The 25737-nt window shown below is 48.7% G+C and overlaps 1 protein-coding gene across 3 annotated transcripts; it reads right to left on the reverse strand.

The window, feature by feature from the left end:
- Positions 1–1129: 1129 nt before the first annotated feature.
- Positions 1130–25440, reverse strand: BCL6 (BCL6 transcription repressor). 3 transcript variants are annotated; one of them, XM_040253032.1, is made up of 10 exons: positions 25378–25440; positions 15039–15077; positions 14071–14241; positions 11965–12186; positions 9414–10385; positions 8686–8870; positions 7232–7399; positions 6021–6151; positions 5763–5900; positions 1130–2342 (listed from the first exon to the last, which is right to left on the reverse strand). In XM_040253032.1, exons 3-10 carry the CDS (start codon positions 14229–14231, stop codon positions 2199–2201), a joined length of 2121 nt encoding a protein of 706 aa, XP_040108966.1. In that variant the 5' UTR covers positions 14232–14241; positions 15039–15077; positions 25378–25440; the 3' UTR covers positions 1130–2198. The 3 variants fall into 3 exon arrangements, with proteins under 3 accessions (XP_040108966.1, XP_040108975.1, XP_040108957.1); XM_040253041.1 differs by lacking the exon at positions 25378–25440 and adding an exon at positions 17620–25358; XM_040253023.1 differs by lacking the exon at positions 25378–25440 and adding an exon at positions 16211–17613.
- Positions 25441–25737: the final 297 nt, after the last annotated feature.

Consider the following 25737-nt stretch of genomic DNA (forward strand, 5'->3'; position numbering starts at 1 on the left):
GGCCGGCCATGTGGCTGGCAGAGGGGCAATGTGACTTTCTGAGGTTCTCTCAGGGGCTTTGGGGGGTCAGCTCCCGCAGGCTTCCCAGCACGTGCGTGGAGCCTGCTGCAGAGGCACTGCCAAGGGACACCACCGTCCAGACAGTGGCCTGAGGGCCCAGGGAAGGCTCCGCCTCATGTCCCCGCCCCACTACCGCCACTGCCACCCAGGAATGGGACAGGGCGGTGAGGACGTTCTCCTCTGGGCAGGCGGCCATGACCACACTTGTCCTCACCATTCTTAGTTCCTGTCAGTCAAACTTGGTTTCTGAGGGGGGTTGAGAGCAAACCAGGCTGAATCATGGAATCGTAAACAATCTAGTTAATCCGATTCCCTCAGGGGTGGGTGGAAAAGGGACTCAGAGGGGTAATGGTTGTCACTCAGGAAGAGGCGGCTGACTTCCACCACACCACAGAGTTCTTGGTGCAAAGAACGCTTCTGCAGGGATGGGGTTTGGCTTGCCCTATAGGGATTCATAAAGCTTCTATAGATGTCTATAGATGTTTATCCATCACCTAGCAGACAGCAAAAATCCTCCAAAGGCACCAAGGGTGAAGAAGGCAAGAGTCGAAGCTGAGGCTTCCCATACTGTCCTTGGACCCCAGGAGAGAGAAACTGTTTATGAAGCCAGGAGGCAAGATGAGCCTTCTCACTTCACAGAATGAGCAAACTCTCTAAGACCCAGAGGAGGAAAGGACCCACACATTGGTGTCAGAAGGGCTAGAACTGAGGTCATTCATTTTAAGTTCAGCCTAGAGCTCTGAGTGAAAAATAAAGTGAATGAAGACAGTTAAAAAAAAAAAAAGAAAGAAAGAAAAAAGAAAAAGGAGGGAAACAGCCAGAGATAAGAGGCAAGAGGTCCATTCAAAATCCCCAACCTGGGCGCCACATGAGCAGAATCTGGCATCTGCGGTCCATCCTTCTGCCAAGAGCTGAAGGTGGGCCCTGCCCAGCAACCAGATGCAAACCCCAGCCTCAGTCTTTCCCTGCCCTCCATGAGCACTGCCCACCCAGGTGAAGAGCTGGGGAACCAGACCCATTCAAGTCCTGACTCCAGCACAAGGAAAAAAATCCAGAACAAACCGATTTAACTTTTCAACATTTTATTCTTGTATTTGTACAGCTATATTTTACAATGCGATAATGCAGTTTAGACACAGCCAAACCCTGTCTCCGGAGTAGTTATAACACAAGCATGACGCAGAATGTGATGAGACAAACATTCCCAAAGAGAGCTTAGTTAGTGACAACTCCAAGTCCCTGTGTCTGCCTACACTTCCAAAAGGGATGGCGCAGTCGTCCCCTGTTGAAAACTTCCATGAAAAAAGGCACCGTAGGACACGTTGTACAGGTATATACAAACCGATAACTAGAACAAAACTACACGTTTTTTCCTTCTGCAGCTTTTTTTGTTCTTTTTGTTTGTTTGTTTTAATACACACTTTGTAAATTGTAAACCTTCACTTGCAAAAAAATACAAATACACTGAGGCATTTTAGACAAAATATTTTCTTACTTATACAGATGCAATACTTAAAATAGTCTCTTAAGTGCTCTTTCTCAATAAAGATTCTCAGATCCGTGTCTGCCTGCAGATACAAAATCGAGCCTTTAACGCAGTTTTATATTTTTAATATATCTTTTTTAGGTTTATATATATTTATTTTATATATATATATTTATATATTTACAACTCTGCCATATATTCCTTCACCTTTGGTTAAAAAAATTAAAGCCCTCTCTTTGATAACATACCGACGTCTCTTCTTTTAAAAGAATGCACATTTACATACAAAAGAAACATCTGATCCCACAAAACATATACATTCCTCATTTTGCAGACTAAGTCAAGTCAGAACTTTTGCGTACTTCCCCCACTTTGATATATAAAATGATTTTGCTTTTTGCGGACATGGTTCGCCGTACACATAGGAGAAGAAGCAATATTATTTTCTTAAAGTTTTACGGCAGTGGGGGAAGGGGAGCTGCCTTGGCGCCCCGTCCCCCGCCCCTCCCCCCACCCCGCCCCCGCCAGCTAGGATTTGCACTAGTGGATGAAAGAGGCACTACATCACGGGATGAACATTGTAAAGTGTTACAGTATCCTTTGGGTAGATTCCGAAAAGGGGCTCGAATGGAAAGCATCAACACTCCATGCTTCAGCAGGCTTTGGGGAGCTCCGGGGGCAGATCAGTGGCGGACACGCGGTATTGCACCTTGGTGTTGGTGATGGCGCCGTGCTTCTGGCGCAAGTGAAGACGGAGCTGACTTTTGTGACGGAAATGCAGGTTACACTTCTCGCACTAGGGGAGAACCAGAGGCAAACTGTTAAGTCATCCACTCAGGAAACGTGTCATTACTCAAGGACCCTGAGAAGGAGATTTTCCCTTCCAGGGATGGGGCAGTTCTTCCCTTCCCTCCTGTGGGCAGGTGAGAGCCCACAGAAATGCTGGCTTCTGCTAAGGGACAAGTACACTTTGTGCAAATGTCTCTTCCCTTCTTTCCAAAGTCTTGGTCACTCTCTTCCCCTGCTTGAGATTCATTTCCCTGCTCTAACTCAACAAATTCAAGTCTAAACCAAAAATGCAGTTCAGATGCAAACTCTTCTAATTTTTAAAGTTTTCCTGAATCTTTCTAAGGTGAAAATAATTCCTTTCCTTTGACCTCTGTAAGATTTCCAGCCTTGCCACTTAATGCCAAAAAGCCTTGGCATCCCCAAAATTACCATCCTTCTCAGATGCAGAATGCTTTGACAGTGATGACTACACCTCACTAAGCTTTGTAATCTTCCCAGTACCTGTGAATATACCTCTTAGGCAATTATGCAGTACATCTGAGTATATTTGGACAAATGGATTAGGACAGTCTGAATTTTGCAAATGAAAATTCTGGAAATCTCAGATATGCTTTTAAAAGGCAGTTATATTCCTTTAACTTAGTGTATGTATCTTAGAGGGCTTCCCAGGTGGCACCAGTGGTAAAGAATCCTCGTGCCAGTACAAGAGACTTTGGTTCAATTCCTGGGTCAGGAAGATCCCCTGGAGGTGGGCATGGCAACCCACTCAATTTTCTTATCTGGAAAATCCCAAGGACAGAGAAGCCAAGCAGGCTACAGTCCACAGGGTCACAAGGGGTCGGACACAACTGAAGTGACGGAGCACATCTGCACACATAGACCTCAGATCAGCTAACAAGCCAGTAGCAAGTGAAGCTGTTTCTCGTTTTGATTCCAAGAATGGGTGATAATAATTTTAGTGGAAAAGTTCTTTAAAAATAAAGTGGATGACTAAATGTAATGTGGTACCCTGATATAATCCTGAAACAGAAAAATGTTTTAGATAAAAACTGCTGCTGCTGCTAAGTTGTTTCTGTCGTGTCCGACTCTTTGTGACCCCTAGTCCACCAGGCTCTTCTGTCCATGGGATTCTCCAGGCAAGAATACTGGAGTGGGTTGCCATGCCCTCCTCCAGGGGATCTTCCTGACCCAGGGATTGAACTTGCCTTTCTTGCATTGGCAGGAGGATTCTTTACCACTAGCACCACCTGGGAAGCCCAAGTGAAAACTAAGAAAGTAAAAATAAAGTATGGATTATAGTTAATAATAACATACCCAGTATGGATTCATTAGTTGTGGTTAATGTACCCTAGTTATAAGACTTAATAACAGGGGAAATTGTGTACATATGGTATCTCAGTGCTATCTTTGCAACTTTTCTACAAATCTAAAACTATTCTCTAATAAAACTGTAATAAAATATATTCCTATAGAGAATATGTCTTAAAGTAAAAATGGAAATAAACTTAGAAAGAAATAAAACAGGTGTGCAGTGAGTATAAAGAGCCCCAGTCTTGGGAGTCAAGGGCCCCTCATACCTGTGCCACCCACTGCCATGTGCCCTGAGCACAGCATTTCTCTCTGAGCCTTGGCTTTCCTTCCTGCAAGAGACTGAGTCAGTACACTCTGAAGGTCGCTCAGCTCTGATATCCAGTGTATCTAAATGTCCAGCAAATAATTAGAACAGCAAATACATACTGGACTCTTACTATGCGGCAAGCACTGTTCTGAACACTTCCGGGAATCCATTAATTTAATATAACTGTGTGAAGTGAGCACTATTATCAGGCTCAGATGAGGAAATTAAAGTACTGAGAAGATAATTAATTTGCCCAAGAACAAAATCAGGTGAGAAGATATTCACTCAAGGACCAATAAACAAGTGAATGAAAATAACCACCTTCTCAGGTTAACATTTTGATATGGGTTAACCATTCCTTTATTCAGCCTTGTGTCCATCACTACCTACAGAGATGTCATAAATTCAGCAAAGCCAGCCTCACCTATAACAGTAGTTTCTACACTTGTAGGACATGGGATTCTTTTCTTCAAATTAAATGGAAACTAGAAAGGGAAACAGGCTGCTATATCATTCCAGTACTGCCCTGCAGGGTTTCAGAACCTCAGTGATTGAAACAGCACAGTTGGAAACCTGCTCATCTACCTCATTCTCACCATTTCATAGAGAAAGAAGACTATGGCCCAGTAAGAGGGTCAGGGTTTGCCCACAGCCTTAAAAAGGGTCATTGCCAAAGTCCAAATAAGAATGCAGATATCTCAGCTCCCTGGCCAGTATCTTTCCACTTTACAGCAGAGATCAGCAAGCTGTTTCTGTAAAGAGCCAGACAGTAAATATTTCACACTTGGTGGGCCTGACATGCTCTGACATAACTACTCAGCTCTGCACTGTAGCGTGAACGCAGCCAGAGACATACGTCAACAAGTGAGCCTAGCCGTGTGCCAACAAAACCTTACTTATGGATGCTGAAATTTAAATTTTATATAATTTGCATGTCATAAAATATTATTGATATTTTTTAGCCATGTAAAAGTATAAAAATCATTATTAGCTCGTGGGATTTCAAAAATTAACCCATAAGCCATAGTCAAGACTCCACTCTAGAACACTGATTCCAGTGGCCCGATCATGGCCTCTTGCTTCTGGTCATTTGCAGCTGTCTTTTCTCTAGTTTTTTCCCCTTTTATCACCACCTTTCTCTGGTTCCCCTCCTCGTCTGTGACTGCTCCTTTTCAAACACTTTAGCTCGTCTGAAGTAGACATCTAGCCCAGTTTAGGGACAGCTGGAAGCACTCAGTAAGTGTTTGTAGAAGGAATGAATGACTCTGATGTCTATGTAACCATAGTCCAGACCTCTTTCTTAAGGCCTGGATTACCTAGCCCAATACCCTCAACTTTAAAGATGAGCAAGCTAAGACTGATGCTGAAGCTGAAGCTCCGATACTTTGGCCGTTTGGTGTGGAGAGCTTACTCACTGAAAAAGACCCTGATGCTGGGAAAGACTGAAAGCAAAAGGAGAAGGGGGTGTCAGAGGATGATAAGGTTAGATAGCGTCACTGACTCAATGAACATGAATATGAGCTAACTCTGGGATATAGTGAAGAACAGGGAAGCCTGGCATGCTTCAGTCTATGGGGTCACAAAGAGCTGGACATGACTCAGCAACTGCACAACCACCACAAACTAAGACTCAGGCCAACCTCAAGCTAGTTGTCTTTGAAAATCAGACTGAAATCTGGTCTTAGGACCATGAGAGTTCAGTGGTCATCCCACTGCATGCCTGAGATGGAAGCGAACAGTCCTGTGGCCCCAGCCCTCCACCTCCCCGCCCCTCCCAGGCCAGCCAGTGGCCACAAGAGGCTCACGTACATGGTAAGGTTTCTCTCCTGTGTGGATTCGCAGGTGGCTCTTCAGAGTCTGAAGGTGCCGGAATCGGGTGCCACAGATTTCACAGGGATAGGGCTTCTCGCCAGTGTGGATGAGCACATGGGCACGGAGGTGGGCCACCTGCATGGGAGAGCGAAGAGCAAACAAACTGAGAGGCTTGGTCGAGGTGGGCTGCAGACCCCCTGAAGCCTCTTATCAGCACACTGGGTTGGGGGTCCTTGGCCCACGCCCCCTGCTCACCTGGACAAATCTGGCTCCGCATGTTTCGCATTTGTAGGGCTTCTCTCCAGAGTGAATTCGGGTGTGGGTTTTCAGGTTGGCCGGTCGGTTGAACTGGGCCCCACAAATGTTACAACGATAGGGTTTCTCACCTGTTGCAGAGAGAACAGGAAAGCCATAATTAGAGAAAGTTCTCACAGTCTCTGAGCCCTGGATTGCAAAGCAATTGGCCCTTCCTTGTGCCACTTTGGCTTTCCTTCCCTTGGAAGGGGTCAGACAGAGGTGTCAGGGGCCTGCCACCCCTACCTGCTACCCCTCTCTCACACACACATCAGCACACCTCACCCATGACCAGGGTCAAGAAGCAGGTGGTGATATGGAGGAGGAGAGACAATGTCAGGCATGGGTCAGGGAGGGACTGAGGTCCCAGGAACCAGCTTTGTCATCAGGATGATCTAACTTCAGGATGTGGACATGTTACTTGCCTTTTCTGGGCCTCAGTTTCCCTCTCTGGCACCCGAGGGGTGAATCGAGATGACCCAGGAAGGCTCTGCTAGCTCTTCCCTTGGGTAAGGCTGATTCAGTCAACCCATTCCTCAGAGAGGTAACACTCAGGCTGCTCTAGTTTCTGTCTTTGAGAAAAAACATGCTTTTCCTTTCTAAGCTTGCGGCAACTACAGCTGGATTCTATTTGCAAGAGAGGTGGGGCCTGAGGTGGAGTAGATGCTCAGACAGAGGAAACCAATAGAAGGGCCATGTCTTCCTTCATGGAAAGTTTCTGGGATAATGGGCCCATTTAAAATTCTAGGAGAGAGGCAACTTTGGACAACAATCAGGTTATGAGATGCTACCTGGTGAAGGAATGTGAGCTGATAAGGAATAAGCCCTTGAAGAGACCAGAGAGGCTTTAGTGTTTTTCTGGTTTATAAAAACCAACCTGTCTCTGCCTCTCTCAGCCAAGGTTCATCCCCTGTACAGTAAGAGGAACACTTCTGACCCCAGTGAAGGTGAAGCAACACAGAGTATCTCAAAGGAAAGACAAAGGGAACACAGAGTGGCTGGGTCACTAAGCCAAGACGTGACAGGCCAGGCCTACACTCAGGCCAGGACAATCCCTGCTCCCTACCTCACCCCACCAGGCCCCAAAGCCCCATGCTGCTTTCCCTAGAATCCTTGCCCTGTTCTGCCCCAGGGAACCCTGGCGAGCTTGGGGATGGGTTACAGAGCCATACCCGTGTGGACGGTCTTGTGGCTGGCGAGGTTGCCCTTGTAGCGGAAGGAGGCCTGGCAGCGGTCACACTTGTAGGGTTTGTCACTGTGGGTCTGCAGCGTGTGCCTCTTGAGTGAAGCCTCCTCAGAAAAGCGGCAGTCACACTCATTGCAGAAGAAGGCCCCATTCTCTGTTGGAGGGTGAGGGGAACACCAGGGTCAGCACGTCAAGAAAGGGAGGTGGGGCTCCACGGCCTCTCCTCTGGAGCCACCCCCAGGGCCAAACTGAGCCCCAGTGCCCCGTCTGCCCATTGTTCATGGGAGCCCAGAGCAAAGGGCCTGTGAGAATTCCCTCTTTCTTAGTGTTTAGGGTCTCAGTCATGGAACCGAGAAAGGAGACAGATTCAAATATTAAGGTAGAAAAGGGAAACTCACACCCAAGGTACCCACATGGCCTGTACCAGCTTACATTCATGCACAGAAGCCCTCAGGTAAGACAGCCTCTGTCTGTGTCTCTATCTTCAAAATCAGGATAACAAACCCCTGTCCTGCCTACCTCACAGAAGCATGTTGTATACCATCAAGCATCACAGGAATGTAAGATACGAATCTCAGAGTCAAAAATACTTTGAGGTCATCGAAGGAGGAATTAACAATGACTGTGGTCACCCTTGTACCCATCTAGACTTTATGTCTCCCAAGCACTTCTGAGATAGGGAGACAAAAGATGATGGTGGGAGTAGAAACAGAGGCCCAGAGAAAAAGAACTGGAGTGTAGAGCGAACAGCCAGGGAGCCAGGATGGGACAGTCCCTCCCTGCTCTCCCAACTACTGGCCCATGGCCCTGGGCCAAGCCTCCCAGTGTAAGGAACTCATCTTTTTCTTTTGTCTTAACAATTTGGAAATGACATATCATGGTGACTTTACCCCTAAAAGAAGTATTACTGGGCTACCCCTACTGGAGCCAGAGCTGGGGGAAGAGGGGAAAACTGGGGGTGCCAATCACAAACTATCCAAAAATGTCAATTAACAATCTGTTCAGTGAATCAAATTCAGCTAATATTAACTGAGTGCCTACTCCGTGCTAGACTCATTAGGCCCTGTGGAAAACACAAGCATGAATAAGGCAGATGCTTCTCCTTCTAGAATGTACAGTCTAGCAAGGTGAACTAGTATGCATACAATCAGTTTGGGTCCAGAGGGCCTGAGAAGGCTCTGGAAGCTAGTGGTAGCCAGCCCCATCGCTAGTTTTGCTGGAAGCAAGCTGAGAGAGCTGTGTGATCCTTCTCTATTCCCCAAGAATAACTCAGATTCTTCATCCTTTGCTTTGGTCAGTCTCATTCCCTTCAGGTCTCCAAGAGTGGGAATCTGGGCTGGTGAGTTAAATGTCAATGGACTTCCAATGAGGGGCTCCTTCCAATCAGTGAATAGACACACAAACCTCTGGAGCAGAGGCCAGGGCAGGGAAGGGACTCACCGCAGCTGGAATCTGAGTACTCAGACTGGGTCTCTCCCAGCTCCTCGGGGAACGTGGGGCCAGCGGCATGCAGGCACATCTCTGTGTGCTGCGGGGACTGCGAGCCGCAGGACGTACACTTGGGGGGGTGCAGGTATAGCGGTGAGTGGCTCTCGCTGCTGCTTCGAGGGGAGCCAGTCAGGGACCTGTGGGCAGGAGGAAAGGGCCTCAGCAGATGGAGCAGGGCAGAGCCTCCACTTGGCCTCCATGCATCCCTCTTCCCTGTGCTCAGGGCAGCCCAGAGGCCACTTGAGATCAGGAACCACAGAGTTACTCATCCCCAAGCCTCCCTTCAAACAGCGGACATACCAAGATCACTGATGGGGGTCACACGGAGCCCAAACCTCACTCCCAGGCTCAGTTCCCTCCCCTCGGTGCTGCTGTCCATGGCCATCATCTGTTCAAGACAGCAGGAGGATGCCCCGTGCCATACCGAGACCAAGACCTCAGGAGCTTGGGATTCTTGCTCATCTACCATGGAGGGGAAATTCTCTCTCTCACTATGAAAATATACTGAAGCTTAAGGACCTTCCTTACTTAGGCTAATTCAGTCAATAGGCTTTAGCCCACACCTCCAGTACATTCAGCATGTCAGACAAGAGAACACAGCCTCTACATCCATCAGAAGTGAGTCCAGAACCCTGCTCAGGTAAGCCCTGGCCCCAAGTCCCGACTGCCTCTGAAATCACCTGTTGACGATGTTGTTGAGCCGGCTGGCCTGTGGGATGGTAGAGTCTTCCCCACTGGTGCTGAGCTTAATTGGGGACTGGAGGTCAAGGGTATCGGGCTCCATGGGTGGCTGGCAGGCTGGTGGGGCAGCATAGGCTCGAGGGGAAAGGCGGCCCAGCTCTGCCTGCTCAGGCCCCTCCGGTTTGGTGTTCTGGTTGAGACTGTTGAGCACGATGAACTTGTACTTCTTCCAGTTGCAGGCTTTGGGGTCAGTGGGGCTCTTGGCTGGCGGGGACCCAGAGGTCTGGAGGATGCAGGCGTTCTTGCTGCTACAGGACTCCGTGGGTGAGTTGGGCTGGCAGTCAGACTTCTGGGGACTTTGTGGGCTAACCAGACCCTTCCTGTTCAGGGGTGCATTGGGGGGCTCGAAATGCAGGGCAATCTCATCTTCCGAGGAGGGCCGCTCTTCCTCCTTGCTGGCCTTGTCACAGGGGAAGTATGGGGCACTCCGGGCTGAGGGTGCAGCAGGCTTGGGGCCCTCGGGCACACTGTAGTGCATGTCACTCCGCGCCTCCTCAGGAGCCGCCTCCTTGGGCGAGTAGATGGTGCTGTGGCACACTCCGGGGGAGATCTCCATGGCCGGCCGACTGTACTCGCTGGGCACTGGCCTGGCACTGTCGCAGGGGAGGGCCCGATCCTTGGGGAAGGGGTTGGCTATAGGCATTCGGGCATCCCGGAGCTCCTCATCAGAGAAAAGGAAGCTGCTGACTGGAAGGTGGCCATACACAGGGTATGAGGCTGGCGGTGTGGACAGGCCATTGTACAAGCTGGGGGCAAAGGCTCTGCTCTCACATCCAGGGGCATTCCTCAGTGGCAGGCTGTTCTCCACCACCTCCCGGCCCCGATAGGCCATGATGTCCTGGGGCATCAGCATGCGGCTGTTGAGGAAGTCTTCACGGGGAGGCTTGATGGCAGGAACCATCTCTGCTTCACTGCAGGAGGGAAACACAGAGAAGTCCCCGGCCTCCTAATCAGAACCTTCCAAGTGACACTGGCCTATGAAACCCACACAGGCGCGAGGGTCAGCTAGACATAGGCAATGTGGCCCTGGACTAGGGAAACACTTGCAGTTACAAGGCAGTTCTGCTAAAAGTCTAGCAATCTAGCCCAGAGAAGCTAAGTGAGCTAGCCACACAATCAGTGCCTGTTCAGGTGTGATTTTGTGTAAGTCCCATATGTTTGTATACGTGTGAATCTCTAATTATTCTGCTATTATAAAACGGAAAGCTTTTGGAGCCCTTATCTCATTTCATCCCTACAGAATCCTGCAAGGAAGGTTGAGAAGGCATTATTGTTTTCATTTTACACATGTGAAACCTCAGCTTCAGGGAGGGAAGTATTTATTTGATGCTGGTGTCACATGTTTGGAGGGTCATTGTCAAACTGGTGCTTGTGAGGAAGGAACTCACCCTGTGAGATGCCTGGAGTCATAGGGAAGTTTCCTTTTGGAGAAGAGGCAGCAGATGCCAGGGTGGGAAGCCCTGGCTCTGCAGCAACAGAACCTGGTTTCTAGTTCCTGTGGTGCCACTCAGCAGCTCTGTGACCTGGAGCTAGTTACTGAAGGCTCCCAGCACAAGGCTGGACCCAGGGAAAGCACTTATAAATGATCTTGCCACCATGATCACCCACAGGAGACAAAGAGCTCAAGCTGCCTGTACTTGAAGGGATATTACGTGGGCGAAAAGTGGGCCAGCTCTGTCTGATTGCAGTTAACAGAGGTAGAACCAAGGAATGAAGGTTAAAGGAGCCAGATTTCAGCTTTCAAACTGTCCAAGGTAGAACTGCATAGTTCTGGGAACAATGAGTTCCTTGCTCCTGGAGATGTTCAAACAGGGGCTGGAAACCTTTCTGTTGGAGAAGGGCTACAATCACCCTAGAGAAGCTGAATCAAATGATTCTACAGAAGTCAAGGCCTAAGTGTCTGTTACACTTAGCAAAGCTCTTCACTTTTTTGGCTCTCAGGTTTCTCATCTTTCAGTGACTGTCCTGTCTCACCAGATCCCAGGTAGGGGGTTAGACCCAGTGAACCCAATGTAATTCAGTAAATATTCTCTTGTTTAGGAGCAGAGAGACATAAGAGATGAGTACAGTAGCCCACAACCCGGGGGGGGAACTGAGTATGTAAATAGTTACAATGGAAGCCTAAAGGAGAACTAAAACACGCATGCAAATAGTGAAAGAGAAGCAAAGTCTAACAGGAATAGAAAGGGCTTTGGGAAACAACTGAAAAGCTGCAGAAAGAGCAAAGTGATTATTGCACAATTACGAAGCTGGCATCCAGGCATGGTCAACAGGATGGGTGGGAGGAAAGGGTCAATCAAGTGAATGGAAGGAATCAAGAAGTGGGGATGCACGTGGCATATCTGAATAGCAGGAGTGTGCAAATGCAATGGAAAGTAGGCTGTGGCGTATCACAGAGGATTATTTTTTCTACGTGCGTGCACTATCAAGGGTCACTGATCTTTTGTGATCCCCTCCATCTCCAAGGCCTCCATCTGGGTGGCAGCTCACCTGGCCTTGATGAACTTCCGGCAAGTGTCCACAACATGCTCCATCTGAAGGTACATAGCTGTGGCCATCACAGCCATGATGTTGCCCTCCCGCAGATTGAGCCGAGATGTGTACATGAAGTCCAGGAGGATGCAGAACCCCTCCGGGTTGATCTCAGGATCCAGATTGATCACACTGAGGTTGCATTTCAACTGGTCTGTGAAGATGCTGTAGAACAGGCCACTGTAAAACAAAGGAATGTCTCACTATAGTAGACATCAATTACAGAAACTGTCATCAATTATGGTTAGCAGGGGCGCTAAGCCCCTTTTCCCTGGGCCTAGCTCTGGAACTTCCATGCCAGTTAACAACAGCTGCCATTTACGGAGAGTTTACTCAATGCCAGAGAGTCATTAAGTACTTTACATCTACTCTCCTGTGTTTCTCACAACCTTATAAGATAGATTCTATCCTTCTCTCCCTTTTCAAATGGGGGAACTAAGATCAAAGAGGTCAAGTAATTTTCTCAAAGTCACAGAACCTGTATTCCTTTTGGTCTTCATTGCACAGATTACCAGAGTTAAATTTAGCAATCATTTGCAGTAACTATTTTTAGTTTACTTCTTTGGGATAAGCATTTCCTTTCTTGCTCCAGCACATTATCCTTATTCTAAAAATCTTATTGCATTTTTTAGAAGCAAATTGGGTATTGATGACAAACAAATAAAATGATACCTATATCTCTAGTTTATTGATTTTCTAAAAGTCCATAGATTATTTTCTAAAAGTCCATCACAAGGTCAATACTCCCAGGAGAGCCAAGTCAGTGTCAAGCTATACCTCCTGGTACCATGATGTCAGGTTCAGGAAAGAGCATGCAGGGAGAGGCCAGAATTCTGGACTGTCATCTGGATTCTACTCTTCCTGAGCATGTTGCCAGAAATGAGCTAGACTTACTAGACTTTAGTAAGTAGCTATGAAACCTTGGGTAAGGGACTTCACTTCTCTGTGCCTTGGTTTCCTTATCTGCAAAGCAGGAATGACAATGTCTCCCTTACACAGTTGTGGCAAGAATGAAAATGTAAAGGGGATAAATTGATGCCTGAACACAGTAAGCATTTGGTTAGCGTCATCTATTATTTTAACTCTCTATAAACTTTTCCACTATTTTTTTTAAAGGTGCTTGTTGTAGATGTTCTGTATGTCCTCTATTTGCAATCAAGATTCCTGACTCTCATCAGCTCACCTATAAACGTCTTCATCTTATCATCTATAAAATAGAGCTAATCATGCCATCCATAATACAGGCCACTTTGAAAATCCAGGGAGGTTATGGAATGTAAAACTGCTCTGAACATTTGAAATACTTGACAAATATGAAGAATTAGCCAGCTCACTTTCACCAACTTAGATATTCTCTGAAATACCCACGGAAATATAATCATAGTATAAATAAATAAAATCAGAGAAAAAAAGAGCAAAAGATCTCAACTTAACTTGCTACTATTACTACTACTACTACTAAGTCGCTTCAGTCATGTCCGACTCTGTGCGACCCCACAGACGGCAGCCCACCAGGCTCCCCCGTCCCTGGGATTCTCCAGGCAAGAACACTGGAGTGGGTTGCCATTTCCTTCTCCAATACATGAAAGTGAAAAGTGCAAGTGAAGTCGCTCAGTCGTATTCGACTCTTATCGACCCCATGGACTGCAGCCCACCAGGCTCTTCTGCCCATGGGATTTTCCAGGCAAGAGTACTGGAGTGGGGTGCCATTGCCTTCTTCGACTTAACTTGCTAGAAATATTTTTTAAAAACTCACTTTCATTTTTCATTTTTTTCCCACTGGTTAATTAAAGTCATTTCGTTTGCCGTAAACACATCTCTTCTGGAGACAGCATCTGATTTCTTCTCCCTCTATTCCCACAGAATGGAAACGCTTTCTTTTCTAAAAGTGTACTCATTCATTTGCTACCTGGGAATCCACTCTGCCAGGCCATGTGCTGGGGACCTAGAGACAAATGAGATGTGGCCCCAAACACTGCAAGAGGCCCCCACCCCCCACCCTGGCAGCCAGCACCTTCGCTCCCCTTATAGCCATCATCTGCCTTCTACTTCCAGACCCCTTACCTGCAGGCCATGAGGACCGTCTTATGGGCTCTAAACTGCTCCCGGCTCACCACTATGACAACGTCAGTCAAGATATCACGGCTCCGGAGGCGATTAAGGTTGAGAAGAACGTCACTGGCATGGCGGGTGAACTGGATACAGCTGTCAGCCGGCGAGGCCATCTTTCTTCACCTGAAAGAAAAGGTCAAAATCCTGTTAGTCCTCCAGAACCTGTTTCCTTCTCACCAGGAGTGTGAGAGCAGGTGGCTCAGCCTGCTCCCTTGTGTTTGCTTTTGAACAATTCATGGCCCACCTCTGGGCATTTCTCTTCATGTCTGTACTAGGAGATAATCATCTTTGTTAATAGAAAACCCTATAGGGGAAAGAGGAAGGGAACGAGTTTTTGTTGAACGTTTTTTCCACATACCAAACACGCTGCCAACATTGAGAGGCAGTGAGTGAGTGACAGGGGAGAGAAAGCATGCTTTGAAGGTTAGCACGTGGGCCATGCCTTTCACAGGCTGTATAACTTGAAACAGGTTGTTTTACGATGTCTGGGCTTCAGTTTCCCCAAATGGGGAGTACTAATTCCTCTGCAGTGGTAAAACTTAGAGCTATGTGCCTGGTCCACACTAGATTCTCAAAAATTATAGCTATTCTCATCAGTATCTCATCTCATCATCCTAGCCACCATCTGTCTCTCCCCTGCTAAACTTCAGAATTGTCAGAATGCAACTGTCAGGACTGCTGGTGCATAGTAGGCAGCAAAATTACTGTGAACCAAGCAACAAGTAAGGTCACAGGACAGTGTTAAGATAGTCAAATGCAGGGGCAAAGGTGGGGGGGGGGGGGTGTGATGGAGAGGCAATCAGCTGTCCTTTCTCTCATCTAAAGAAAAGTGGCACCGTTCACAGAGACACATGCACTGGCAAATTCAAAAGAAACAGTTTGTCCACAAAACTGTAAAGCATATAATTCAATTTACTTACCCAGTGCCTTGATTCACAGTCTAAAATTTTGCTTGAAACCTGCAGTGAAGAGAAAAACCAAGCAGAAATTGATTTAATGAATGTAAGATTGTCCACTATAGTCTTATTTTAGGACACACATATTTAGTTTTACTCTGATAGTTGCAGCCTGCCAGCTGGTGCGGTTTTACCACAAGTGAGCAAACATTTTATCTAGCTCGGCTCTTACAGAAACAATAGGCACCCGAAGCTATGCGATAATAATGTTTTTACCTTGAGTACTCAGAATACAATTTCATATGTTAATTACATTCACATATACACATTTAATTCCTTTTTCAAAGTAAAAAAATGTATGCCATCCAAAGGTAATTGAGTTTATGGGAAAGAAAAAAAATAAGAAAAGTGATTCTTTCAATATTAATGAAATGATCCTTAGGGGCCTGAAAACTCCGGATGCTTTTCAAAACCTGCTAAAATACTATCTTTCAAACTTAGAATGATTCCACAAGACCAACAGGGTCAATATCTTTATCCTTTGTTCACAGAGGACAAAACTGAGTTCAAGTGGCTTGCCCAGGACAAACAGCCAGGCAGTATTTCCTGACTGTCTGAAGCACTTAAGACTAAATAAGGAATCTGCAGAATCCAACCTGAGATGGTTTGTCTACTCTTTTGTTCTTTTTCAGTTTCCAATCCCATCTCTCCTGGGTCTAAGATCAGATATAGGGCCACAAACTTCCAAGTTTGTGCCTCCCCCTGCTGGTGAGAGATTTAACTGTGTGGTTTAGCTGAGAACTGGCCAGGGAGCCCTCAAGAAATACAGACTCTCTCCAAACTGGTTTCTCTAGAACAAAATCAGTTAAAGTCTAGGTGAAAGACTCACTTATGATCACATGGGCTGCAGAAACAAAACAATATCTGAACCCTCCCCCAACTCGTCTTTTTAAAAATGTAGCATTTCAGAGCTATTTTCCGGGTAAAGGGGCTAGAGGCCAAGGAGGTCATATTGGGCCACATAAATGGTGAGTGAGCCAGCCCTAGGTCTTCTGGCTCAAATTCTTGTCCCCTTTCCAAATCAGCCTACGTGCTGTAGAACATGCAAGACAGCACCCTGATGTGGGTGAATCTCATTTCTGTGTCCCTTCCCCCACACAGACACTTTGCCCCCATTCCAGGCTGCTGAGTCTTACCAAATGAGCACTCTAAAATGAGAGGTTTCCTTGAATCTGTAACCAAACACTCTGACATTTCTCTGTGGTCCCAAGTGCCAGTCACTCAATCTCATAGGCTTCAAGGTTAATGTGTGCATGTGAGTGAGTGGAGGCGGGGAAGGAAATGGGGGAAGAGAGAGGATAGAAAAAGACAGAAGAACCTATTTCCTCCTCTCCCCATCTGAACTTGGATTGGCAAAGAGAGATACATGGAATGGGTCCTAACCAAAGTTCAATGATTGTCTCCTTGGAAAAGGAATACTGCAGACACATGTGAGGTTTATTTATAAACCTTCTCCTCTTCCCCTATGGAAGAGCTCCCTCAACAACTCTGGAATACTTAAGGCTGTCCTTTAACCAGCTTCAACCACCCTCTTGCTTGTGGATTTCCAGTCACACAGACTCTAGGAACCACAGGAAGTGCAGATTTGCCGTTTCACCTTGACAAGTGGCAATGACTCACTCCTGATGTGGAATGAAACAAACTAAACAAGCCCCCTGGGTCCACTGTCAGTCAGGCTGTTGGCTGGGCACTTTCCACTGTAAACCTCTCGCCTGGCTTGACCTAATAATGCACATACACTAAGCCCCCTCCCTTATTAAGTGCACTCCTTTCCAAGCTAGCTTTATCTTAGGAACCCCCCAAACCAGTGAGTATGTCAGTCATGGTGGGTGTGGGCAATAATGCCACCCTCTAGATGCTGCAGGTGTGGGAGCACCACTAGCATTTGGTTTGCATTTCACAGACCAGTCAGCTGTTTCTCATCCATTTTTGTGTCTGATCCTTATAATAGCCACCATTTACTGGGAGAAGAGTGAGGCTGCCTGAGATAAGTCTTTCCCAGGATCTCAGAACTAATTCCAAGCAAAGCCCGGAAGAAACCCTGCCTACTAGCTTCAGCCATCCCACCAATGTCAGCACAAGACTCCTTCCACAGAAGCAACCAAGAGAGCAGAGGTGTCAAGAAGAAACTGACATCTGCAAGAGTCCAGACCTTTCCCGACGCCATCCCAGCCCCAGCCGCAGTAACCACCAAGTGAAAGTTAGACTGGTCTTTTCCACCCCCATACACTTTCTCTCCTTTGGCGCTTTCCCTGTGTAAACGAGGCACCTTGAGAAGGCAGATCCTTTAAAGGGCTTGATGAAAAACGAGGGAATTCCCCTTTGAAAAAAAAAAAAGGCAAAGGTAAAGAAGACAACAGAAAGGCAAAGAGAGACAAGGGATGGGAAGGGCTAAGCCAGCCTGTATGAAAAGATCCCATCCTTTTCCTCCCACCTCCAGAGGTGGCCCTCTTCTCTTGCTCACACACAAGGGCACAAACTCTAGCCCTGCAGCCGGGCAAGCCGGCGCAGATCCGCAGATTGGCCCACCCCCATCACACCATACCTGTCTGCTAGGGACCGCCCACCCCCGGGCGTGTTGCCTGCACCGCGGCGCGTCCACCTCGAAGCCCCCCGCAAGCGCAGCGGAGCCCCGGCGATAGCCGTGAATTTGGTTACATTCGAGTAAAACTTTTCGTGCACCTCAGTGGCTAACATTATGTGTGCCTTTTTTTTTTTTTTTTTCCTGTTACGCCGTCAAGGCAGGGGGCAGTGAGGGGAATGGCACAGCCCTCTCATTCCCGGAACACAGTCGATCTCAACTCAGCGGATTTCACAGAACACTCTCTGCCTATCGCCGACTCCAACGAGAAGTAACTTTCCAGGAAGCTGCCAGCCCCGACGGCAGCCAGGATCGCTGCCTGCGCCGCTCGGGCCGCCGGGGATTCACCCGGCGAGGGGGGGCCGCCCGGGGAGGCTCGCGGGGAATACGGCGCACTTTCCCCTAAATCCCTCGTCCGCGCCAGGTCCAGGAGTCTATTAGAGTTCACCTAGTCCAACCCTTCCCCCACAACAATTTTTTAAACAGGGAAAGTCAGGCAAGTTAGTAGCACAGCCGAGTCTGAAAGCCAGGATTTCGCGTTCTATCCCAGGCTTGACTTCAAGTTGCCCCATTACGGCGTTTGCCTGGTGTGTCTTTTTCTCTCTTTCTCTTTGCTTGCCCCTCCGCCCCTGTCCCCTCGTTTTAAAGGGATTGGCCGGTTGAGGGCCCCCAGGTCAAAAAGATGGAGTCCCTAGAGCTAGAGTCCCATCCAGCGCGCCCCAGCCGAGCTGAAGGAAAACTAAACCGAAAGCCCCTTCCGCCTACGCTGGCAAGAAGGAGAACCCAGCTCAGCTCAATTTCCGCCCAGAATAGAAGCTGCCAGGCCGAACCTGGCTAGATTTCGAAATTTCCGAATCCGATTTCTCTGAAACCATAGATTAAAAAGGTCGGGATTGGCACAAGCCTTGGGCTCAAACTCTAGCGCGTTCATGGGCGCATTCTAAGGTTGCCTTGCCCTCCCCGGGCCTTCCTCGGAGTTAGAACCCCCGGGCGCCATCTCCTAATCGGTCTCAGCATCGGACTCCGAGAGGCACCTGCGGGACCCGGTGGTAGGGAGTAGGGGACGCGAAAGATGCAGCCTCTTAGGCCGCAGCGCAGTCCTAAAACTGGCGGGTAGCGTCACACTGCGCCGCGCAGCACCTCAGCAGCGAGGGCGGGGTCAGTAAAGACGGGGCATCTTTGGCCTCATAAAATCCCACTTTCTCATCCCTTCGCCGGGTAGAATAAAGGTGAAAGCGAAGGCTGCAATTTAATACGGAATGGGGTGAGAATCTAGGAAGGGAAGCTAAAATTAAATGCATTCATTGGAAATTAGGAGTCCCCGTGGTTCCGGGAGCTCAAACCTAATCCTGTTTTACCGCTGCCTGACACTAGAGAGAGCCCTCCATCAAGACTTAAAACCGACTCCTCCTTGTCGCCCCGCCCCTCCTTCCTATTGACCTAGTTTAGATTGAGTCTCCGGATTTGGAGAAAGCCTTTCCCCCTCCCCCCTTCTCTATCCCGGTCGGGTTTTGGATTATTGGTAATCTAATAACTCCAATAACTCGTCGAGAAATCCAGAGGAGACTCTGGAAGTGCAAAGCACTCTTTAGAGGCAGGGACGAGGCATTTTAATAAGGCCGGAGCCGCCGCAGTGGAACCCGTATCAGGGCTCTGACCGCAGCGCTCCCTTTCTCCGCAGCGTCTCAGCTAAGGAGCCGCCCGGGTCTAGTCTCCGGGGTCTGGCGGTTGGGACCGGGGTGGGGGTAGGGTCAAACCGCCGAGTTGTTTTTGTTCTGGGGGAAAAACACCCCCTCACGCTTTTGTCTGGGGCGCGGGAGGGTTTGGACACCGTAGATGAAAGTGAATTTGATAACGTGGTGGCTACTGCAGTCGCTTTGGGTGACAGAGGAGGTGTTCAGGGACATGATGTCCTGACTTTCATTTCTATCACACTTCCTGCCAACAGCGCTCTTGCAAGCCTGCAGGCTTCTAGGAAATGCAATAAAATAGAGGGATGTGTTTTATCATCAAGATCTGAAGAGGAGCTGCAGAAGGGACACTCCCCGGGCGCCCAGCTCGAGACTGCCTTCCAGAAAGGGCCGGCAGTCAATGCCAACAGACCACGAGCAAAGATATTTTGGCCATCCTGGCTGGAGCGGGCTCGGCCTTTGCAAAAAGGCTGGCGGGGGAGGGCAGAAGCATGATCTCCCCAAGCAAACAATGCCTTTAAAAATCCGATCTGGACAGAAGTCAGCCAAGGTCTTTATTCACGTTAATGAAGATGGAAGGCACTAACTGTCCTTGGAAAACGATGAGTCAAACTTGACCGCTCTTCAAACACGTCCCCAGATTCGTTTCCAACCCGAACAGAGGCGCGTTTCTGCAACGCGGCCTGCAACAGCTCCCGCAGTGGGAGAGGCAGAACTTGATTCCTGCTGACCAGGGCGGTGGAATCAACGGCTTCTCCCGCGGGTGTGCGTGCCAGTGGTCGCTAGGGGCCGCCAGCACGCGGACGCGCGTTTGCCATCTTAAAGTTTTTAACTCCAAGCGAGAAAACTTCACTGAGAAGCTGTTGTGGATTACACTCTGCCTGTCCATAGGACCCACGCACACAATTGATTTCTCACCAATCCACTAAACAAAGTTTGTAAGTGGGGGGTGGGGTGGTCAGAGCTATTTCAGGATCCAGATGTGAGCCTCCGACACAGTGAGGTGCAATCTCTGCAAGTTTAGGGACTGGGCTTTAATCACGCCCTAACACACGCACAACCCCCTCCCCAAGATCTGATGCTCCCACCCCTCAGCGCTTCAGTGGGCTTTTCAAAGTCTGTTACTGAAATTTTTGGGCCATACTTTGTAAACAAGTTGCTCGGAGAAATATGGACAAGGAACCCTTTCCCATTATGGTTACCTAAGAGGTTAAAATTATGGCTCCCTCTGACTTCTGCTCCTTTTTCTCAGCTACCTCGAAGGGGCGGAGACAAACTCGCCTTTGACTTTAAGTCACTGACCTGGAATTCAGAAGCTTAATCTGGTTCCGGTTAGGTCACTAACTCCTCATTAACCCTCACATCAAGCCTGTTTCCTCACTGTAAAGAGCTGTATGTCCTAGAGCCCTTGTGGTATCCCTCCACTGTAGAGTTTGCCCCGGGAAAGGCCACAGCGACTGGGAGGCAGTGTTTTCAAAAAGGGGTGCTTTTGGGTTCTCTAAGCAGATGCAGATATCTGCCCGTCGCTGAGCGACGTGGATGGGGTAAGCATCCGCAGGCCTTCTAATTTTCCTCCGCCTTACCAAAACTTTGGAGGTCGGGTGTCATCCTCATTGGAGGGTGCCCTCCATCAGTCCTAGCACCTGGTTGAGATACTTGAGGACCGGAAGGTGACTCGGTCTGTCGAATGCCCAAAGCGGGGAACTCCGCCAAGACCTACCACTAGGTGGCGGACTCAGTCCGTCCGAAAACCGCCGTGCGACCACAGCCTTCTACCCCCGACTGCCCTCCACCTTTTTGCTGTTGTGGTGTATTAGGGGGAGAGGATTGCCACCATAGGGCAAAGCAGGAAAACATTTTAATTTACAGAAGGTAATTCGTTTTTCCCCATGCTCACACCTCTACCAACCACAACGCAATATCTGAAGCTGCATGCGTGTATTATACGTAGATTTTTCCAGCCCTAAATGTATTGGGAACAGAAAGAAAGAATGCACTTGTCTTCAAAAAGCAGGATGGCACTCGGCAGTATTGGCAGAGGTTCCTGCCAAACCCTGTCGACCACCAAAAAAGTCGGGTACAAACTGATTCCCACGGAGAAAAGGGACCCTGGAGGGCCAAGGGCAGAAGAAGGGTCCCACCCACTCTTATAGAGCTTGGCTAAATCAGGGGTGGGGGAGTGGGGACGAGTTGGGTCTTTGGTGGGGCTGTGGTCTTGGAGTGGGAGGCGGGCACGGTAGGGAGGAGCCGTTCTGGCTTCCAGCGGGGCGAGGAGAAACCGGCCAGCTTTCCCACAACCCAGCACTCTCGCTCCGATCACTGCGGCAGCTTTCCCACTTGTTGCGCAGGGCAGGAAACTGGCACGCGCCACACTACTTTAACTCCCAGAGGTCTCCAAACCGGCTACAGATCAGCCTGCCACTGCCCCTGGCAATCCACAACCCTCCCTCTCCAACCAACCCCCCACAGACACCATCTCCACCGCCAGCAAAAACTACAGGACTTCCAGTCAGTATGTTTTTGGTTTTGTTTTTGTTTTACACCAAAACATTCCTTCTTATCTCAATATCAGACAGGTAGCAGAATTCGGGTGCCCAGAGAAGTCAAGTCCAAGGGGCAGGAGGGGGGCGCTACTTCCGCCTGTAAAACTCGCCTACTTAAAGCCAACCAGGCAACCCTCCCCCATCACACACACAAACACACACACACTCCAACTACTTCGCCTATTTTGACACCATCCTAGCTCGAAAACCGTTTTTCTCCCTCTTTTTGAGAAATCAACTTTTTTAAAAGCTAGCTTTAGCTCTCCTTCCTAAAGAAAAAAAAAATCCTCATAAGGTCATTTCACAGTATTTTTCAAATATTTGACTTTTGCAAATAGATAGTTTCATCCACCGAGGGGTGGCGCTGCCGCACCACCTCCTCTGAATCTTAATTTTTCACAACAAAGTGGGTTGTGAGTGTGGCTACCCAGCAAAGGAGAGAGGGAAGGAAGAATTTTGACATCTAGTCATGGCTACCATTTACTCAACAAATAACTGGAACTCTTTAAGGCTCAGCTAACGACAGAGTTTAGAGTCCCATTCCTGTCCTAAACCCAGAATAAAAATGGGACATTTGTTTTTCATGAAAGCAAGGGGGTAGAACTCTTAGAAACTGAGCATAGCCGAAATAACCAGTTGGAGAATTCCCACTTCTATCTGCTTTCTCCTTCAGGTTGCTCGGTTTTTACAAACAGATAGCCTTATCGTCACTATCAACAGACCCTTAAAATCAGTCAATGTTTGGGCCTGCAATATTGGAAAGTCTTCCAAGTAGGATATTGGAAACTTCTATTTATAAATGGAGAGAGGGGGACTATTTCCCATCCGCAGGCTTCTATTTTGGCCTGAAAACTCAACTATAGTCATTTTAGGCAGGGAATGCCCATCTCCTGGTACTCCCTTTCCATTTCCTCCTCCCCCAGAGACACATTATCTTTTCTCCTTTAAAAAACAAAACATATATTTTAAAGCGAGAATGTGATTTCACCTCGTTCCTTTGAGCTCATGTTTGCTACCTCCAGGAATAGCGTGTGGACTAGGGCCAGATGAACTTCAACTTGGGCTGCAGATTTACGAGGTTCTGTTCAAGTGCCAAAGGCTCTTGGTAGTAAATAGCGAGCAAAATAGATACCTGTCTCCTGACGGATCTTGCCGGCCCCCCTCTTAATTTTTTTCTTAAGTTATTTATCAAAACCACACACACCTTGCAAAGAAAAAGGGAAACTGGCAGTCTCTGTAGAGGAAGCCAGTGGCATCGCTCTGAGCCACAAACTGTATTTCTAAACAGCCCTTTCCCTGGTTCCTTCTCTCCTGCCCCATTTTTTTTTTTTTTTTTTTTCCTTTTTGACAGTAAAAAAAATGCATCTACTGACACTCACTTTACTTTAAGGGCGGGGGGCATTACAAGATTTTCCTCCTGGAAACTATAAACTGATTGAACAAAAAAATCCGAAAGGATTAAATCAGTTTCCTGGAGGGGATGGCGAGCTCACAGAAGAGGTCAGGGACCCAGTAACAGTTCTTGGCTTTGAGCGCCCAGTTTGGGGCCATTCCTTCGGCTCAGCTGTCAGGACCCGCACCACCAAGACAAACATTTAGAGAAGGGGCACAACATAAACAGGATCCTTTTCAAGCTTTTTTTTTTTTTTTTTTTTAATTTGTAGGATTGTGTACTTGTTTTCCATGGGATAGCTTTTAAAACTCAATTATTGCAACACGAGTTCCATATTTGGCCAGAGTTCCAATAACACGGCATCATAACGGCAACGCAATCTACAGTTCTCAAGACATTTACCACGGTCACTACATCCGGCAGCGGAGTGGCCCCCTCGCTCCCGCGGCTCCCCAGCGCAGCCGATTTCCGAGGCTCCGACTCCCTACCGGCTCCCGCCCCCGGCCGCCGCCGCCGCCGCCTTCCCCCATTCCTACTCCCTCGAGGAGAGCTACAGGTTGCAAATCCAACCAACCTCGCAATCCATTTCTGCAAAATCACTCACAAAGATCTCCCGTTCGCGCCCGTGCCCCCTCCTCCGGCACCAGGTCCCCCAGCCAGGGCCACAAAGTGCCCTTCTCTCCTCCCGGGTCTTGCACGTAGGAACGCGGGCTGGGGCTGTTTGTTTTTTCCCTCGCCCTGTGCAAAGACCTCGGGAATCTGAAGGCTGACGCCGCTACTCTCCGACCCGCAGTTTTTGTTTTGTTTGTTTTCACAAAGCTTGCACCATGGGAAAAATAAAAATTTAGGAAAGCAGGGAAACAGCCATTGGGAGCTAATACCGAGTCACGCAGCGCCCAAAATACAAACACCGCGACCGCCAGAAATCCCGCCACCTTCCCGCTTGGCTGGGCCGTCCTGTGAAGGTTCCCCGAGTCCCCGCACTCTGAACAGCACCGCAGGTGCAAACGCGCACCCCTTTCCCACCCCCACCCCCAAATCCCCATCCCGCCACAAGCCTCTCTCCCCAGGACCGGGAGAGGGAGCGCGCGGGGGTTCCCGACTCCCTAGACTGCAACCAAGAAAGAATGATTTCCAAACTATTCAACATCCCCGCCCCCAGGCAAGCTAAACCTCCCCCACAACGCAGGGGAAGGGGACACCAAAACGCTCGGATCTCGTTAGGAAGATCGCGGCTCAGAAAGGAACACTTCATCTGGGTTTATGAAGGGGAAAAAAATAAATAACCACGAGGAGTTCGCTTGCATTTCTCCTCCAAAATCTCGGCTCGGAGGTGAGGAATCTAGAGGACCGAGGCCGGTGGAAGGGAGCCAGCGGGGCGAGCGAAAGGGCAGCCTCCCTCCTCGCCTCCCGGAGTGACCAAGAAGGACGGGAGAGGGGAAGGAAGGAGTGGCGAGGGAAAGGAGAGGGAAGGAAGGAAGGCGAGGCTGGAGCGAGGGAGCAAGGAAGGCAGTTTGCAAGCGAGAAAAGAGGGAAAAAAAAAACACAGCCGCACGAATCCAGCGAGATCACAAGCCGTACGCAAGCAGCAGCAGAAAGAGCGAGAGCGCGAGCGCGCGTCCTCTCCGGCGTCTGGGGCCAGACAGCCCCCAGACTTGCCCGAATCACCCCCCCCAAGCACTGTCTCGTCCTTTCTGCTCCGGCCGCCCCCTAATTCCCCTCCTTCTTCTCCTCCACCTCCTCTTCAAAAACCAAAACAACACAAGGGAGGGTGGCAAAAGCCTCCCCAAACCGGCCAATTCACTCAAAGACAACAAGAATAAAATAATAAAAATATAAAAATCTACATCCTAGAGTGGGAGAGACGTGGGACTAATCTTCGGCATTTATTTTAACACCTGACAGCTACAATAAATAAATATATACATTTACATCAATAGATACACATAGGAAACTTGGAGCCAAAGCATTTGGCAAGAGCAGAAAAAAAGAATTAAAAGGTAAAATAATGATCATGAGCAGCGGCGGCGGCAGCGGCACCAGCGGCAACAGCGGCGGCGGCAGCAGCAGCGGCGGCAGCAACAGCAATAATCACCTGGTGTCCGGCCTTTCCTAGAAACTTCTTGCATCACCACTTCTAAGAACCCCAGTTCTAAGAATCAACAGAGCTCAATTCTCGGAATTTGAGCTGGGGACTTTACCACTGCTACGTAGCAGGGGAGGACTCGGTGTCAGCTCTCCACGACTTATGCCTCCTCCGGGCCATAAAAAGCCCTCCAAGCCAAAATATTTTCCCGCTGTCCTGCAGATTTCGGGGTCCTCACAGGCTGAACGTCTCGGGTTTGGATGTTTCGGCGCGAGGGTCGAGGGGCCGGACGGTGGCTCTCCCTCCCCGGCCCCCGGTCGGTGGTACAGCCTGCTCCGCCACCGTCACGTGGGCGCCCCTCTGTGACGT

This window comes from Oryx dammah, unplaced genomic scaffold (assembly GCF_014754425.2).
Source record: "Oryx dammah isolate SB20612 unplaced genomic scaffold, SCBI_Odam_1.1 HiC_scaffold_2, whole genome shotgun sequence".
Lineage (NCBI taxonomy): Eukaryota > Metazoa > Chordata > Mammalia > Artiodactyla > Bovidae > Oryx > Oryx dammah.